This window comes from Pinus tabuliformis, chromosome J, assembly GCF_031772625.1.
Source record: "Pinus tabuliformis cultivar Carrire ecotype Pingquan chromosome J, CPIR1, whole genome shotgun sequence".
NCBI lineage: Eukaryota > Viridiplantae > Streptophyta > Pinopsida > Pinales > Pinaceae > Pinus > Pinus tabuliformis.
This window is the reverse complement of record NC_142295.1, coordinates 633,393,633-633,411,661: the sequence shown is the minus strand read 5'-3', so window position 1 is coordinate 633,411,661 and position 18,029 is coordinate 633,393,633. Positions and strand designations below refer to the sequence as shown.

The 18,029-nt window shown below is 38.1% G+C and overlaps 1 protein-coding gene across 1 annotated transcript in view; it reads right to left on the bottom strand.

The window, feature by feature from the left end:
• The window catches only part of LOC149228537 (serine/threonine-protein kinase STY46-like), a 452,429-nt gene extending 448,285 nt beyond the window's left edge, over positions 1–4,144 (bottom strand). Inside the window, exon 1 of the mRNA XM_089380800.1 lies at positions 3,502–4,144. Coding sequence (XP_089236926.1) covers positions 3,502–3,734 — 233 coding nt within the window. The 5' untranslated portion in view covers positions 3,735–4,144. The remainder of the gene's footprint in view (positions 1–3,501) is intronic.
• Positions 4,145–18,029: the final 13,885 nt, after the last annotated feature.

Genomic DNA, 18,029 nt, shown 5'->3' with positions numbered 1-18,029 from the left:
TTCAAATTGCAGAGAAAAGGTTTTGGTACCATTACTGTGAGACAAGATGATTTCGGTGCAGTGACAAGGTCTAAATGCAGTGAAGAAAGTTTTCAATGCTCACAAAATTTCAAGGATGACTTGATGGAAAATGTCTTGGGTCTAGATAGAAGGGTCTTGGTCGTCTCATCTTGAATCTAATGAAGGAAGAAACTGTGACTGGGTTTTCCCCTCGAGGCGAGTTTTGCCCTGTCAGCGTGCCTGTATCTTGTGTTCTTCTTTTTGTTGCTTGGCATTAATCTTGATGATAAGAAAAGATAAGTAAGAGATCTAATACTAATAATGAAAAACATCACAAGTTGATGTAATTAATAAGCAAAATTATTTAACTACCAACTCTATGAATTTCCCAACAAACATGCACCTTGAGAAGCATATATAAAGGAGAAAACTAAACCTCCTTGGATCACACACATCACTCACTCATTCAAGTCAAGGAGGAAGAATAAGAATGTTGCAAAGAAGGAGGAGGACGAAGGAGACTCGTCTTTGGGCTATTTCTCTCTCACACGTGTGAAGGAAGGCTAGGGTTTTTGTTGCTGATCTAGGGTTTCCTTCTACAAGTTTGATCTTGAAGAAGGAAAGGAAAGAAGGTCAAGCAAAGGTCACAAGAAGCCATCCTCAAGCTCCAAAAGGAAGAGAAAGCCAAGCGAAGATCTAAGGAAGCCTTTGGAGGCTAAAAGAAGCTCACACATGTGGTAGCAACATATGCAAGAGGGCTGAAAATTTCAGGTTTGCAATGAAGGCCGAAATTCTGCAGTTGGGGTCAAAATTGTGTTATTGGAAGAGATTTGACTGGGTTTTACTTGAACACGGAAAGCACATCATCCAAAAGGGTTGGACTTGGTCTTGGAGAGTGTTGGTTTTGGTTTAGATGTCTTGGAATTCGTCAATTGAAGAATCTATAAGGAAGAGAAGATATTTGTGGGTTTTCCTCTCAAGTGGAGAGGTTTTGGCCCTGGCTTGCAGCCTATATTTTGTGTTCTTGTTCTTCTTGTTTTTGGTTATTGTTTGATGATATACAAACATAATAATAAGTAAAGAAACTAATAAGTAAAAATAAATAAAAAGACATCACAAGTAGTTATCAAGAAAAGAGAAATCACTCTAATCATTGCCCTATAGATTTCTCAACACATACAAGGGTATGGAACTAGTATTTAATCAAGAGCACCAAGCCCTCTATGTACTTTGATGTTAATGGCATTGGTTGTCAAACTCCTCTATTATGACTCTGTTAAAAATGTACCCATCAATCAAACAAAATCTTGACTTGAGATGCTATGTTTTTTCTATCTAATTTTAAATTTTAATGCTTAGAGGGTTATATTGATGATGAAGATCCCAAGGGCCAATATAAGAAATGATTTTGATATATGTAGATATTTGTTGTAGCACGATTTTTTTGGATGCTAGAGGCCATCTATAGCCTATTTGTTGATGTATTCTCTGTTCAAAGATCGATTGCACTCGATGCTATTTTGGTTATGTGCACCCTTGCATGCTATATAAATGAGAACTTTTGTTTATTTGTATAAATGGTTTGGATTCATATGGATGCACATAAATATATATGTTTTTCTTTAAATTTTGAATATTTTATGTGCTTTTGGTCAACCAGTTTTTTGGTCTGGTTTTTTTACCAGTTCCGACTAGTTCCCAGTCCACAAGGTTTTTTGGTTTGGTCACCGGTTTGGTTCCCAAAACATTGACTTTGAGATGGAAGGGTTTGCCATAAGGTCTTGGGGGAGGTGTGAGGGAAGAAAGAAGTTTGTTCCTTCAAAGAAACAAGAATCTTTATTTCTTACATTTTAGAAGACAACGGAAGTCTGTTTGAGTGTTTGGGACTAGATCAGAATGATGAGCAAGATTAGGCTTAAGCTTCTTCTGCGTGGGATTGTAATCTGGATTCTGCACTAAACCATTTATTCATGGGACAAGACTCGGGCCAACGATTGGACTTGGGATAGTGGTTTATGTGCAGAAATAAGTCCTAAGCAACCTCCCAAATAATGTCAGTTAGAAAAATAAATTTGAAAGCTGCTGTGGGGAGAGAGTAGAAACCAGGAAGACAGATCTTGTAAGTTGAGGCAAAAGATTTATAACATGCTTTTTAGGGAGCAAAATTTTGGGGAGTGTAGGAAAAAGTTGAGAAAGCCCTTATTGAAAGGGTTCAGATGGATTCTTTTTGGGTGTAGGATGCATGGAATACGGTTGGGATTTATGGAAGAGGCATGTCTCAAATTTTTACTGTATATGACTGCAAGAACCCGAAGAGGCATGTCTCAAATTTTTACTGTATATGACTGCAAGAACCTGAAGAGGCATGTTTCAAATTTTTACTGTATATGACTGCAAGAACCCCGACACATCTGAAATGTTCTTGCCTAATTTATTTCTTTTCCTTCAGGTTTTTGTTTATCCCCTCATTACTATTCCTTCGCAGTCCAGAACTTTAATACTTTTAAATGAAAACTGTTATAAAACAGAATATCTAGTCTCTGCAGTTTCTGTCTTCCAGTCGGAAACTCCAACATTATAATTTAGTATATAGACTCCTAACTGGTCAAGATTGATATTACTTTGGCTAAGTTGAGATACTCGCTGACTAATTCATTGAGGAAGGTTATAATTTTGTTGCACGTATACTATTTCAATCAACAGTTTTAAATTAACAACAATGTATTTAATACCTAAAGTTATAATTGTCATCACCTAACTGCTTCTCTAATACCCACACTATCTGTTCATGGTCTGCAGTTTACCCAAAGAACCCTAGACCAACTGTAATTGAGTTTCACGTTCCGATCTATTCCCACCCAGCTCAGTGAGTACTTAGCCCTTATTAATGGCAATTGCCAATCATGCAATTTCCAATTCCTGGGACTTATTTCCATTGCACTTCACATGCTTTAGCTACTGACCATCACATCACCCCTTTCTTGATTATCTTAGCTTTGTTCGGGAGTGGGTACTAGCTGTGAAACCATCCATTTGCTAATTTGCACCCTTAATAAGTTAGATATCTATAAAGGTAGCTGATATTTCTTTAAATGTAAGCCTAGGTTCGATTCCAACAACTGATTATTATGTTAAAGGCGAATCTCAAAAGGAAAACAACAGTTGATAAGATGAAGTTTGATATTTCATTGATGGGCCTTATAATTTATTTTCCAAGAATACCGAAGCCAAGCCAATCTCATTACCCCAGTCCAAAACGAAGGCATTCACGTAAATTCTAACTAGAAGCCCGAATCAGCTGCGTATAGCAAATGACAAGAAACCAAAACCGGCATAAGCATACACACGGTTGAGTCGATATGTTTTTTTTTCATGGAAGAAATATCGCCAAGGGTGGCAACTAACAAAAAGATGAAATTTAATGAAAAAACTTAGACAAAGGAAACGGATGGTTTGGCTTGATCAGAGCTAATCTGAAGTACTTGAGCAGTAATTAAATACCTGGGAGGAAGACGATTGAAGTGGGAAAGAAGTTCGTCTTCGAACCCTGGGGCATTAACGGCTTCGCTGCCGCACTCCTTAAGCCGCCTGAGAATTTCATTATAGGCCTCCAGCTTCCGCCGTTGGTGCCTCGGATGTGTCGGAGACGACTCACCCCCACGGTGTTGCCTGCTGCTGGCCCTGCTGTTGCTGCTGCTACATGACCTCTCGTAGTAGCAATCTGCCATAGCCATGTGTATAATTTGCCCTACCCCTACCTATTCCCTTGAAATCATATCATGAGATCCACCGAATCTACCTTGGATCTACCAAAGCTAGCCTTTGCCTTTCCTTTTGCCTTTGCCTTTGCCTTTGCCTTTGCCTTTGAGCTTGAGCAGGCAGATCGATCGATCGATCACAGTGCATAACAGATTACATTTTATTTCTTGCCGAGAGATATATATATAGACTGCTTTTTTCCGTATTTAGTTCTGTTTCTTCTGCAGTGCAGGCAAGGTGAATGGACAGATGATGATATTTTACGACGTGTAATAGCAACTTCACGTGTAGCTCAGGAAAAGCCCTCCCTCCTTTCTTTCCTCCCTAGTAGGCTGTGTATGAGTGTCTGTAACTGTTCCCGTGACTCCACAAACAATGAAAATGAAAGGGAAAGTGGGGTTAAAAACAGTTGGGATACTAGCAGCCGTGGTCTCCACGTGTCTATTTCATGTATTGCTGGTCATTCATAATTGGTCCCTACATACACACCCACCATCACCATCCATATGCAAATGGATATGTCTTTGTGCTTCTCCAGCTTCTCCACCTTACTTTCCCACTTTTTCATTTTTGTATTTTCTCATTCCGTTCCCCTCCCCATAACTTCGCTTTAGACCCACATCGGATCCTTTCCTTTTTTTTCCACAACTGCGAGGCTTTAGAGCTATTAGCGTATCCTTTTTTTCCCTACAACTGGGAGACTTTAGAGCTACTATTCTATCTTTTTTACCTATTTTGGAAAAATATGTGGACACCGATCACCACGGTACCCTCACTTTTTTCTAACACAATAAAGTGCTCTTTCTTGTCCTCCCCTCCTATGCCATGCCATAGAAATCAGCCGTCCCAATACATTTATTCCTCCTTTTGCTCCACCTTTCCTTTATTTTATTTTTATTTTATTTTATTTTTGAGGGAAGAAATGGCGTTATTTTATTTTATTTTTCAAGGAAGAAATGGACCACACTCTCAAAACTTAACCCTCCTTTACTTATCAACCTCAATTTCAAAAATATCTCACACTTTCATATATATATATATATATATATTTACAATTTACATGTCCATCTCAACCGCAATTTCAAAAAATATGATCCCAGATATTTTATTATTTTTCCCTGGTTCTATTTATGATATACATGTCCATCCCGATCTCGATAGATGTGTCTAGAGATGGATTATTATAGTAGATAAATATATCATAGATTTTTTTCAGAGAAGATAAATATATCATAGATAGATAAACATCATGATGTGGAAGGATGGATGAGGCCAAAAACACATGGCCCTACGTTGAGTGACCTGTAATAAAGGCCAAAATAGACATTCGCACTTGCAACTTCTCTCCTCCTATTAATTTAATTTAACCGATGCACTTGACTTGAATTGTTATCCTCATTCTTAATTTATAAATTTCGGCGTCTCATGCCCTCTATTGCCCCTTCATGAATAAAATGAATATGTTTAGTCACCTTGTATGTTCATAAGTAAGTTGGCATAAGGAATCATAAAACAAATATTCCCTGCCCCTCCATGAATAAAATGAATATGGTAGGTCAACTTGTAAGTTGGCATTAGGAATCATAAAACAAATATTCTCTTTATTGACCTACTTAACACCTACTAACTTCACATTCACGTGGGTCTCGCCAATTTCCAATTTAGGTAGTTTGTCAATAGTCCAACGTATGTAAACGTTTTTTTTCAGAGAAAAAATCATCCTACCAACACGTATGTAAACGGTTTTTTTTTTCCACAGAGAAAATCATCATGCCAACGTATGTAAACGTAAACACACAAAACTCGAAAATCTTCCAATTTAAAAAATCTTTCAATTCGACAAAGGAGGAGGAATATTTTAAGAGCATGTTATGTGCATGTAAATTTTTATATCGTATGTATAATATGTATTAAAGTTAAAGAGAAGTTGGATTGACTATGAGCTTTATATTTTGGTGATTGTGTAGGATTTCAATTTTTTAATAATAACTTTTAAAATATTTTTTTAATTGATTAAGTTAATTTGTTGAATTAAATATTTATAACAAAAGTCGTTTAAATATGGTTGATATGTTTTTATTTTTATTCAATTTTATTTAAACTTTAATAAAAATCCTTGAAAGTTGTATTTGAATTTTTGAATGTGTATGGTCTAAATATTTTTTAATATTAAATTTATTATAATTTAAATAATATGTATTTTAAATTTTATTGCAAATTATATTATTAAATTTTAATAAAAAATCAAAATATAAAATTTTTATTTTCACAAATATGATTAAAAAATGGAAACATAAAATTTTTAAATGACTTAGTCTAATTTATAAATGAAAATTTTTTTCATAGAAATTGGTTAATACAATTTGAAGTAAAAATGTAAATTTTTATTATTTAAAACACATTTTATTTATAGACAAAATAAATTTTTCACCAAAATTAAGTGATATAATTTCAAATAAAATAGTGAATTTGTATTGTTTAAACACACATTTTTAATAAAAAAAACCTAACATTCTAAATTTACAAACTAAAGAATTTAAACTCAACTTTTTAAAATCTCTACCAAATTTTAATTAAAATTAACTAAAAAAGAAATTTAAATTCCATAAAATACCTCAGACTTAAATATATTAAAACGTCATCACAATGAATATTGAATTTCACACTTAAATATATTAAAACATCATCGCAATCAAGATTGAATTTCACGATTACAAATCAAGAAGTATATCCTCAACATATACGGCGACCGCGTATCTAAAACATCATCGCAATCAAGATTGAATTTCACGATTATAAATCAAAAAGTATATGCTCGACATATACCGCGGTCTCGCGGTTTAGGAAAGAACCATATCCTAATTAAATCTCGCGGTTTAGGAAAGAACCATATCCTCATTAAATCTCGCGGTTATGGACGTGACTCAGTCTTCATTTAAAAAAATTGGAGTTTGTTAAATCTCGCGGTTATGGACGTGAGTCATTCTTAAGTTTAAAAATTTAGAGTTTGTTTTGTCACCCATCATAACAATTATGGTCGGGTCCACCTGTACCAGGAATAGTTTACGAGCGAGTGTGTACGTTGTCAATTCGGATAAGGTACTATAAAAATAATTATCAATCTCATTTGGAAGGCCTTGGATGTGTATCAATCTCATTTGGAAGGCCTTGGATGTGCATTACACACAATTTATTAATGCTTCACATGGTACTGACGTGAGAATTTATGTAACTATTTTTGACAAAGGGTACAGAATGTATGAAAAAAATCATTTTATTTAAATAGAGGAGATAACTTTTTTGTTAAAAAAAAAAAAAATGTTCACTAGGGTTGGTTTTTAAAAAAGTTAAAGAATTATTGGGATTGTTTAAAATTTTATTTTTATGTTTGATTTGATGTGATATGCATTACACACCATTTATTAATGTTTCACATGGTACTGACATGTATTCAAGGTTGAGAATTTATGTAAATATTTTTGACAAAGGGTACAGAATGTATGAAGAAAAATCATTTGATTTAAATAGAAGAGATAACTTTTTTGTTTAAAAAAAAAAGAAAGAAGTAAAAAGATGTTCATTATGGTTGGTTTTTAAAAAAGTTAAGAATTATTGGGATTGTTTAAAAATTTATTTTTATGCTGAAGTGATGTGATATAGGTTTTTTTTTTAATTTCATAATTGTGATGATTTTAAAAAAAGTATTATTAAAAATATTTAGAGATTAAAATTTAATGTGGGTATATAAAAGATATTTTAAGAGAATAAATTTTATTTTTCACATTTTTTATTTTCATAAGGATTTATAATAATTTTTTTCATCTCATAGTATTTTAGGAATTGTCAAATATTTTATTTCATTTTATAATGGAGTTTGAGTTTTGTTAGAATTTGTTTTTATTGCATTATGCGCTTAGTCTAGTGTGATAGAGATGTTGTAATGTCCTCTAAACATTTTGACTATATCAAAATAAAATTAAAATAAAAATAAAAACAATCCCATGTTAAATAAAGTTCACTTCAAACTAAAATAATAAAAATAAAAATCCTATCTTATTATTATTATTATTATTGTTTGTTGGATAGTTAAGGTAACTTGACTTGGTCAAGTTAGTGGTGGTTTTTAAGCTCCAAGTTTATGAGAACCCATGGTATTCATGTAGAATATAACCTCTCTTTAAAGGGGGAAATTAAATCATCCTACATTCATCTTAACTCCTAATCTACCAAGCCCCCAGAGGGATCAAATCTCTTAAGATGCAAACCTCTTTTAGAGTGGAAAATGATTTGATCCAAATTTAAGATGGGTATAGGCTAGTTTTGTTGAAAATAGCAACAAGAAATGTTAAATATAGAAGTGTTAAAAATAGCATTGCTATAAATAGCATTTCGGGATACATTCCAATTTTAGTTAGTCCCTGAACTAAAATTGAGAATTAAAATTCGAATTTGATCTTAGCAGCTATTTGAAAAATAATTAATTAATTCATCTTGAGCTAATTAGTTGGAGAAAACCAAACATGAAGTCTATGTGAAGACATGCAACAATTATCCCTTTGATTGAGGAAGTTATCCCTTAATTAAGGAGATCAGGATGAGTTGCACTTTGAGTTGTAATTAGTTAGCTCAGTTAACTGAGTTAAGTCCAGTTAGATTAGTTCCAACAGTTTGTGGAACTGATTGTGAATTCAGTTAGTTAATGCATGCATGCATGTAACTAGTGTACTTCAGATAACTGAATATTCTCTCATAAATAACTCATGCATCTTAGTTCAGTCAGAGACCGAATTGAGATCAGAGGATGGCATAGTGTACTATCAGTTGCAGGAATATTCCATTGAGGATATCTCTTGCATGCAAAAGGAATTCATTCCTTGAGGATTGTGCAGTTATTTCTGAGTTTGGTGAGTTGTGTGAGAGGTGAATTCACACAGGTGGCAACCAGAGGACCCAGGAGAAACTGCGCAAGGAAATAGGAGGCTTGGAGGACTGAAGGAAGGCATATGTTGTGTCTATTCAATCTATGAGCAATAATGGGGGATTGTACTGAGAGCTGGATAGCCTGTGAGCTAAAGCTTTGTGTAATCCGGAGATATTTCCACTTTTATGATAATACAGATAGCGGGGTTTTTAGCTGAGGCTTTCCCCAGAGTATTCTTTTGTGTTCATGTGTGATTGATTTCTCATTCTCTATTGTATGTGTTTTGTTTGATCTTGCTTAAAATCGATTAAGCTTCCGCAAGTTTGTTTGTAGAAGTAGACCAAGTATTTTGCTTTATTATATTGCATTATCAGGTGATTTACAATGAGAATTTTTACATGGTATCAGAGCAAAGGCGATCAAAGCGGAGAACAGTATACAAATAAGGTTGAAGGTTGAAGTTCTTGACTATAGAAATCGAATTCTTATCACATCTCAAATTTCACCAATGGCGTTCAACGGTTTGAGACTCGAGTATGCCCTAGATGGCAGCTCGAATTATATAGCCTAGAAGGATCGCATGGAAGCAATATTAGAGGACAACGGTTTGAAGGACTTCATTGATCAAGAAGTCCCCAAGCTAGTAGCAGCTAATGCCCAAGAATTGGCGGAATGGAAGAAATGTGTGGCTATAGCGAGGAGGATTCTTCTGGAGGGAGTTCGAGACCACATTGTCTCGAGTCTCCATGGGAAGGAGACACCATTTTCATTGTGGAAAACATTAAAGGATCTATATCAGAACAGCAGCAATCAGAGGAAGTTGGCGCTGAAAGACAAGCTTCGGAAAATCAAGTGTGAAAAGGGCGACACAATCTCTACATATCTGAACAAGCTCACCACCTGCAGGGATGAGCTTGGAAGTGTAGGAATCACGACAATCGATGATGACATGGTGAGTCTTGCTCTCCTCGATCTTCTTAAGAGCTGGCATAGCTACCAAGACTCGGTAAATGGAAGAGAGAAACTGCCAGATTAGGAACGACTGTGGTCGGATCTGATGCGGGAGGAGATAAGGAGAAGCACCAGAGATAAATCTTCATCAAAGCATGATGATGAAGAAAATCTAGCCTTAGCGAGTAAGGTGAGGAAAGGGAAAGGGAAGGCTTCCCATTCCAAATCGAGTTCTTCCCATGGTGGGAAAAAGATTGACAAATCGAAAGTGCGATGCTTTCATTGTCATGAGGTGGGCCATTATGCTACGAATTGTCCACAGAAGAAATCCAAGAAGGGATCCTCGAAAGGATCAGATGGTGAGGCACTGGCCTCACAGTTCGAATTGGATTTCACCCTCATCGCATGCATGGTTTCATCGATGGTGGGTTGTGTTTGGTACCTGGACAGTGGAGCCTCATTCCACATGACTGACGACAAGAGTTTATTCAGTACCTTTGAGGAGAAGGACCTCCAGATGCGCATAAAGATGGGCGATGATGGAAAGTATCATGTTTCAGGTGAAGGCACGGTTGTGTTTCAGAGGGAGCATGGAGCTCCTCTCACCCTGACTGATGTAAAATATGTGTCTAGACTAAAGAAGAACCTGGTGTCCGTCACAATGTTGGAAGACAAAGGCTATGATGTAGTCTTTAGTAAAGGAAAGGCATTCCTAAGGCACATCGGCACTGGACAGACCAAGAGGATTGGGATTCGAGTAAAGAATCTCTACAAGCTGGAGGTAGATGACTGTGCTACATTGAGTTCCAAAGCAGAGTTAGTGCAAAGCCAAGATATTGGCGAGCTATGGCATAGAAGATTGGGCCACTTGCACCATGGGGCCTTGAAGATCATGCAGCAAATTTCTACCAGAATTCCCAAGGGTAAACTGGAGCAAGTGGATACATGCAAAGGTTGTACCTTGGGTAAGTATGCAAAATCTTCCTTTCAGGATTGAGATAGTCGAGCTGGAGCAATCCTGGAGCAAGTTCATATAGATGTGTGTGGACCATTCTCGATAGCCTCCATCACTAAACAAAGGTACTATGTTATTTTTATTAATGATTTTTCTCGTAGATGTTGGATCTACTTCATGCAGAAGAAGGATTGAACCTTCTCAAGGTTTTGTGAGTTCAAAGCCTTGGTTGAGAAAGAATCTGGAAAGAAAATAAGGGCCTTGCGAAGCAACAATGGTGGAGAGTATGTCTCTCAACAGTTTAAGGACTTTTGTGCAACAGAAGGAATTAAATGGGAGTTGACGGTACCCCATAACCCACAGCAGAATGGGGTGGCCGAAAGGAAGAACAGAACGATTGTGGGAGCAGCTCGGGCAATGTTGCATGACCAAGGCCTACCACTTCATTTGTGGGCTGAGGCATGCAATGCAACAATATACTTACAAAATATAAGCCCGCATCGTATACTGGGGATGAAGACACCAGAGGAGGCTTTCTTCGAGAAGAGACCGGATGTGAGTCACTTCAGGATCTTTAGGTCACCGGTATTTTTCCATGTGACCAAAGATGCCCGGAAGAAGCTAGAGCCAACAACTGAGTTGGGGATACTTGTGGGGTACATTGATACACCCCACAACTATCGGGTGTTCTTGCCTACCAGTCAGAGGACAGTGGTATGCAGAGATCTGAAGTTTGCCGAGCAGAAGGCCATGTGAGTTTCCCTTGAGAGGGAGCTCAAGTTGCATGCAGAGGAGGAACTTCTAGTTCCTAAGGAGGAGGAGCCTTAGACTGATGCGGAGCAGCCGCATGTAGAGGATCTAGGAGTGGAGACATCCACTCATTGATCGAAAATGGATCTAGACTTCTAAGTTTATGAATTTTCCTTACAGAGGAAAAATGAAAGTCAAAGGATGCTCCTGGAAATAGTCTCATTGCATAGATCTCTTCAATTTGAATCTAACGCAATTTGAATGGGCTAAACAAACTTTGGATGAAGAAGTTATTGTAAAAAGAAAATTGTTCATTGTCCTTTGAAAATGAGGCATTTTCTTATTAAATGGGACTTAGGAGAAATAAAGGCTTTCTATATAAATATCGCATCGGAAGGGCTCAAAGGGAGGACTTAACCGCAGGCCTTAAGGACCCCCAATCAGCGATCTCCGATATATCGCATCGGAGGAAGGCCTTAGTGTGATATCGGGACCCCAGGCAGAGCCGATTACAATATGCGATGATCAGCCGATCGGCACACCCAAAAGGGAAGGACCTATGGCACTGCAATATGCCAATATGCGATCAGTGATGGCGCCGATATGCGACAGTGCCGACTTGCGACTGCGATGATCGAATCGACACGTCGACATCGGCGATATGAAATTGCATCGTAATGTTCCATGGTATATGGAAAGAACCCCCGAGTCGTAGCGATAGAGATATGTCGATATCGGCGATCAGTGATCCCCGATACAAAGGGCCAATACACATCGCGATTGCGACTTGTGATAAAGTGCAAACCCGATAGAATTATGGATGAGATTTCATAAATTTTGAAATCTAGAATTACGGGATTTCTATGTATTTCCCATGTATTGGGTTTTTGGCCTATGCAATGCAATTGCAATATTGCGATAAAGGAACGGACCCGAAAGGGTTTATAAATGTGGCTACATATTATTTGAAGTCTAGTTTTTGCACCCGATAGTGTATTTTACGTATATCTCTATGTATTGGAATTTTGTTCCGTTTTCGGGAATTTGCCCGAAGAAAGGCCGCTTGTGTATTTTTTTTGTAACGGCTCCCATTCTCCTTGCCATGTTGTAAGCAGGCGTTTGTAACAATGACGTAGGAATGCATTATACCCAGAGAGCCACAGAGCCATAGAACCAGATGGCCAAGCGCAGAGCCATAGAGCCAAAGAGCCAGAGGGCCAGACACAGAGCCACAGAGAGCAGAGTAAACGCAAAGGCAGAGGAATGATTGCATAGAGAGGAACAGATGGAAGCCGTAGAGTCAGAGGATTCCTCACAAAAGCCAGAGAGCACGATTGACAAGGCAACTGAAGGTTGTTGAGATTCATGCAGAGGCTGAGAGATAACACAGAGAGGCAGAGTTATGCTCAGGAGAAGTGAAGAGAAGACTGAGAGGCTCAGAGATGCTTGAATGCTGAGTGTCAGCCCAGAGGAGGTAGTCTGCAAAGTTAGGGTGACTCAGAAGCTTGGAATTGCTTGGAGGTCAAGCGAAACTAGAAGCTCGTAAGAGCCAAGAGCCGGAGCAAGAGTCGAAGCCGAGAGCCAGAGCCAAAGCCAGAGCCAGAGAGCTCACAGCAGACTTCTAAGAGCCATGGAGCTGTAAGGAAGCTGCAAAATAGCGAAGAGATCAAATGATCAAGTTGTTGCTAGTGTCCAGATTGTGTTGAAGACAGAAGAAGGAGTTCCAGAGACAATACAAAATTCTGAGGGAGTCAGAGAAGCCAAAAGCTCAAGAAGCTTAGAGCATTGACTGAAGAGTCAAGTCCAGAGAAGCCTAGATTTGTCTACAGCTAAAGGACAGCCAGTAGGATAAGATGTTATGTTAAACCCATAGGTTTAGTTGTAAACCAATGGAGTTAAGTGTGGAACTTGTAAAAGAAGCATTACCATAATCCCAAAGAGCCTAGTCGAGTTGATTAGAGCTCAAGGAGACGTAGCCCAAGATATCAGGGTGAACTCCATATTATATTGTTGTTATGTGTTTGCTTATTTGTTGCATTGCATTTGTTGTTGTGTGTGTTTAAATATCAACAAGGCAAATAAACTTAAAGCACTTAAGAAGTTAAGGAAAAACACAAGCATACACCTATTTCAAGCACTTTTAATTCCGCAATTGGTTAATCATAAGCTAGATCTTGGGAATATATAAGCTTTGGAGTGGGAGAGGTTATTGTAAGCTGACAAGAAGCCTTTAGTGCCCCATTTCATATCAGGTAGTATCAGAGCCTAAAGTTGATTAACCCCACCTTCAAAGAAGGTTATATCAGAACTAGTTATACCATGAAGTAGGTGGTATCATGATGCAAGTGGTACTAGTATATGCTTGTTTGACTTGAAAGGTGTTCAAACAGTAGCAAGGATTTTGCTGTTTGATTGTTTGTAAACTGAATGTTGTTTGAGTTTGCAAAGGTTTAGGGAAAACTGTTGTTAGCTAAGTCCAAGAGAGGACAAGAAGGAAGAACGTTGAAGACATTCTTCTTATCCCAAAGGACCTTAAAGCAATCCTTGAAGCACAAGAGGTTTGTTGCAAAATTTTTCTTGAATAAGTTCTTTGTTAATCTTTTTTGAAGTTCTTTTGTTCATTTTGATAATGGCAACTTCTACAAGTGAGTTCTCAAATCCTCCTTTCTTCACAAGAGTCTTTGATGAAGATATGAAGCAAGACTTGTTCATCATGATGGATATGGTGAGAGAAATGTATGAGGATGAAAGGAAGAGCACCAGACTTAGAGAGCAGTTGAATTCCATGAAGGAAGAGAAGCAGTTGCTTTCTAACAAATTGCAGGAAATGGAGAGGCAACTTCATATTGCAAATATGAACCTGAAAAGGATGCATGAGTTGGAGACACAGCTCTCTGTTGCAAAGGAAGCCTTAGTCAAGTATCAGCTTGAAGAAGAGGCAAATAATTCCAGTTTGCCTTCAATTTCCTCTAAGAATGTTTATGTTGGTTCTTTTGAAAAACATACCAGAGGCATAGGTTCCAAGTTAATGTCCAAGATGGGCTATGAAGGAAAAGGCTTGGGCAAACATGCACAAGGTATTATTGAGCCAACAATGATTGAGGAAAGGCCTAAGTATTTGGGTCTTGGCTATGGACAGTCTTATGGAGGAATTTCCAAAGCTGCCATGAAGGCCATTGAAACAGCTCCAAGAAGGAGTTTCATTGGTCTTCTACCTCAAGATTATGAAGATTGTATTCTTGGGGAATGCAATAGTGTGAAGCATACTTTGCAGAAAGAAGGTGTATATCAGCATACACTTGAACCAGAGAGTTGTGGAAACTCTGAAACCATTGAAGAGGTTGATGGTGTTCCAAAGGGAGACACTTCTTCATTCAATTCACCTCCTCATGAAGGCAATAAGGGTGAAAGAGAAAGGTATAAATTTGGTTCTAATCATATTCCTTTTGATTATGTTCAACATGGTAAATTTCCATATAAGCATTGGAAAAGCATTGCATGTTCCTTTTGTGGTTTGGATAACCATAATGTTTCTAGATGTTGGAAGAGAATGGCCACATACAGGAAACTTTTGAAGGAAAGGAAGCAAGAAGCCAAAGGTACACTAGACAAGGCAAATCATGTTGTCAAGAGGATGCACATGTGTTGTACTTACTGCCATAAGCAAGGACACATTGCTAAAAAGTGTTGGAATCTGAATCCAATAATGCCTCCACAAAACTTGAAGAAGGTGGAAAGAGAAAATGGCAGGAATGGAAAGGAAGTTTCCATGAATGATGTGTTTCAGGATGATTCACATGTTGATGCTGATGTGCAAATAAAGGTCCTACCTTTGAAATGGATTGGTAAGAAATGGTTAGAATTCTTATCCAATTAAGGTTGCATGTCTTTTTGAAAATGCATCAAATCAATAGAATGCATTTATTTGTTAATGAGATGCAAGTTTCAGGTTTTTTTTACCAAAAAGGTGAATGGAAAACTTGAGTAGGAGACTCACTTTATTGCTTCAACATTATATTTCATTTTAGCTTCGAAAATACAGTGTGCTTAAGCGAAAGTTGATGGAGGAAATGCATGCATGAGAATGGTGTGCATGAACACAGGATGTTGATGATTTCCTTGTATTTAAACATGTACGTGTGATTAACTTGAAGGGTTGATTACTTTGTTGTAAACATGCATGTAATGCAATATTGATTTGGAAAAAGTTGATTTGGTCTCCAAGATGGAGATAATGATGAAGTGTTTCATCTTTGGAAAAGCATGTAGAAAAAGATGTAAAGACATGCTTGACTTGAAGGGTTAGTTGTTTTTAAAGGCATGTTTTTTTGGCTTGTTATCTATTCAATAATTTGTATGCAAATGTAAAGACATGGAGGTGTTCACAAGATGTGAAATCTATTTCTTTTGTTGAAGCAGGGATTTAGGCCATCAAGCTGTTGTCTGTAAACCTGTTGTTGTTGACAGTATGTCAAACAGGTACAAATGAAAATTTTGTGACGCAGATGTAACTTCACATTGGTTTGAGCCACCTTGGATCAATGATCAAGGCAGAGACGTTCAAACTACCTTTGTAACCTTCTCAGCAGGAGTTCTGCATGAAATCAAGGAGGACAATGTTAACAAGAGGAAGACAGTTCTTTGTAGGAGGACAAGCACATCCAGGAAGGGAGTGTTCAAAGGTTTTGGTTCAGAGGCACTAGCCATGAAGGAAAGTGTAGGAAGGCTGAAAGAAGAGAGTGTTGTACTCTCATCTACTGTTCAGATCAATATATCAGACTTTTGGAGACCAAAATCTTTTTAGTGGGGAGGTGTGATCCAAAATGGATCTAACATAGACTTCTAAGTCTATGAATTTTCCTCACAGAGGAAAAATGAAAGTCAAAGGATGCTCCTGGAAATAGTCCCATTGCATAGATCTCTTCAATCTGAATCTAATGTAACTTGAATGGGCTAAAATGGACTTCGAATGAAGAAGTTATTGTAAAAAGAAAATTGCTCATTGTCCTTTGAAAAGGAGGCATTTTCTTATTAAATGAGACTTAGGAGAAATAAAGGATTTCTATATAAATATCACATCGGAAGGGTTCAAAGGGAGGACTTAACCGCAGGCCTTAAGGGCCCTCGATCAGCGATCTCTGATATATCGCATCGGAGGAAGGCCTTAGTGCGATATCGGGACCCCAGGCGGACCCGATTGTGATATGCAATGATTGGCGGATCGACGATCGGCACACCCAAAAGGGAAGGACCCGTGGCACTGCGATATGCCGATATGTGATCATCGATGGCACCAATATGCGACAATGTCAAATTGCGATTGTGATGATCAGATCGGCGAATTAGCGTCGGTGATATGAAATCGCATCGCAATGTTCCATAGTATATGGAAAGAACCCCCGGGCAGTAGCAATAGCGATACGATGATATTGACGATTAGTGATCGGTGATCCCCGATACAAAGGGCCAATACACATCGCGATTGCGACTTGAGATAAAGTGCAGACGTGATAGAATTATGGACGCGATTTCATAAATTTTGAAATCCAGAATTACGGGATTTCTATGTATTTCCCGTGTATTGGGTTTTTGGCCTACGCAATGCAATATTGATATTGCGATAAAGGGACGGACCCGAAAGTGTTTATAAATGCGGCTGCATATTATTTGAAGTCTGGTTTTTGCGCCGATAGTGTATTTTGTGTATATCTCTGTGTATTGGAATTTTGTTCCATTTTCGGGAATTTGCTCGAAGAAAGGCCACCTATGTATTTTCTTTGTAACGACTCCCATTCTCCTTGCCACGATGTAAGCAGGCGTTTGTAACAATGATGCAGGAATGTGTTATACGCAGAGAGCCACAGAGCCACAGAGACAGATGGCCAAACGCAGAGCCATAGAACTAGAGAGCCAGAGGGCCAGACGCAGAGCCAAAAGGAGCAAAGGAAACGCAGAGGTAGAGGAATGATTGCACATAGAGGAACAGATGGAAGCCGTAGAGTCGGAGGATTCCTCACAAAATCCAGAGAGCACGATTAACAAGGTAGTTGAAGGTTGTTGAGATTCGCGCAGAGGCCGAGAGATAGCACAGAGAGGCAGATTTATGCTTGGGAGAAGCGAAGAGAAGCCCGAGAGGCTCAAAGATGCTTGAATGTTGAGTGTAAGCCCAAAGGAGGCAGTCTAGGAGTTGGGGTGACTCACAAGATTGGAATCGCTTGGAGGTCAAGCGAAACCAGAAACTCGTAAGAGCCAAGAGCCAGACCAAGACCCGAAGCCGAGAGCCAGAGCCAAAGCCAGAGCCAGAGAGCTCACAACAGACTTCTAAGAGCCATGGAGCTGTAAGGAAGTTGCAGAACAACAAAGAGATCAAATGATCAAGTTGTTACTGGTGTCCAGAGTGTGCTGAAGAAAGAAGAAGGAGTTCCAGAGACAATACAGAATTCTAAGGGAGTCAAAGAAGCCAGAAGCTCAAGAAGCTCAGAGTACTGACTGAAGGAGTCAAGTCTAGAGAAGCCTAGATCTGTCTACAGCTAAAGGACAACCAGCAGGATAAGATGGTATGCTAAACCCATAGGTTCAGTTGTAAACCAATGGAGTTAAGTGTGGAACTTGTAAAAGAAGCATTACCATAATCCCAAAGAGCTTAGTCGAGTTGATTAGAGCTCAAGGAGACGTAGCCCAAGATATCAGGGT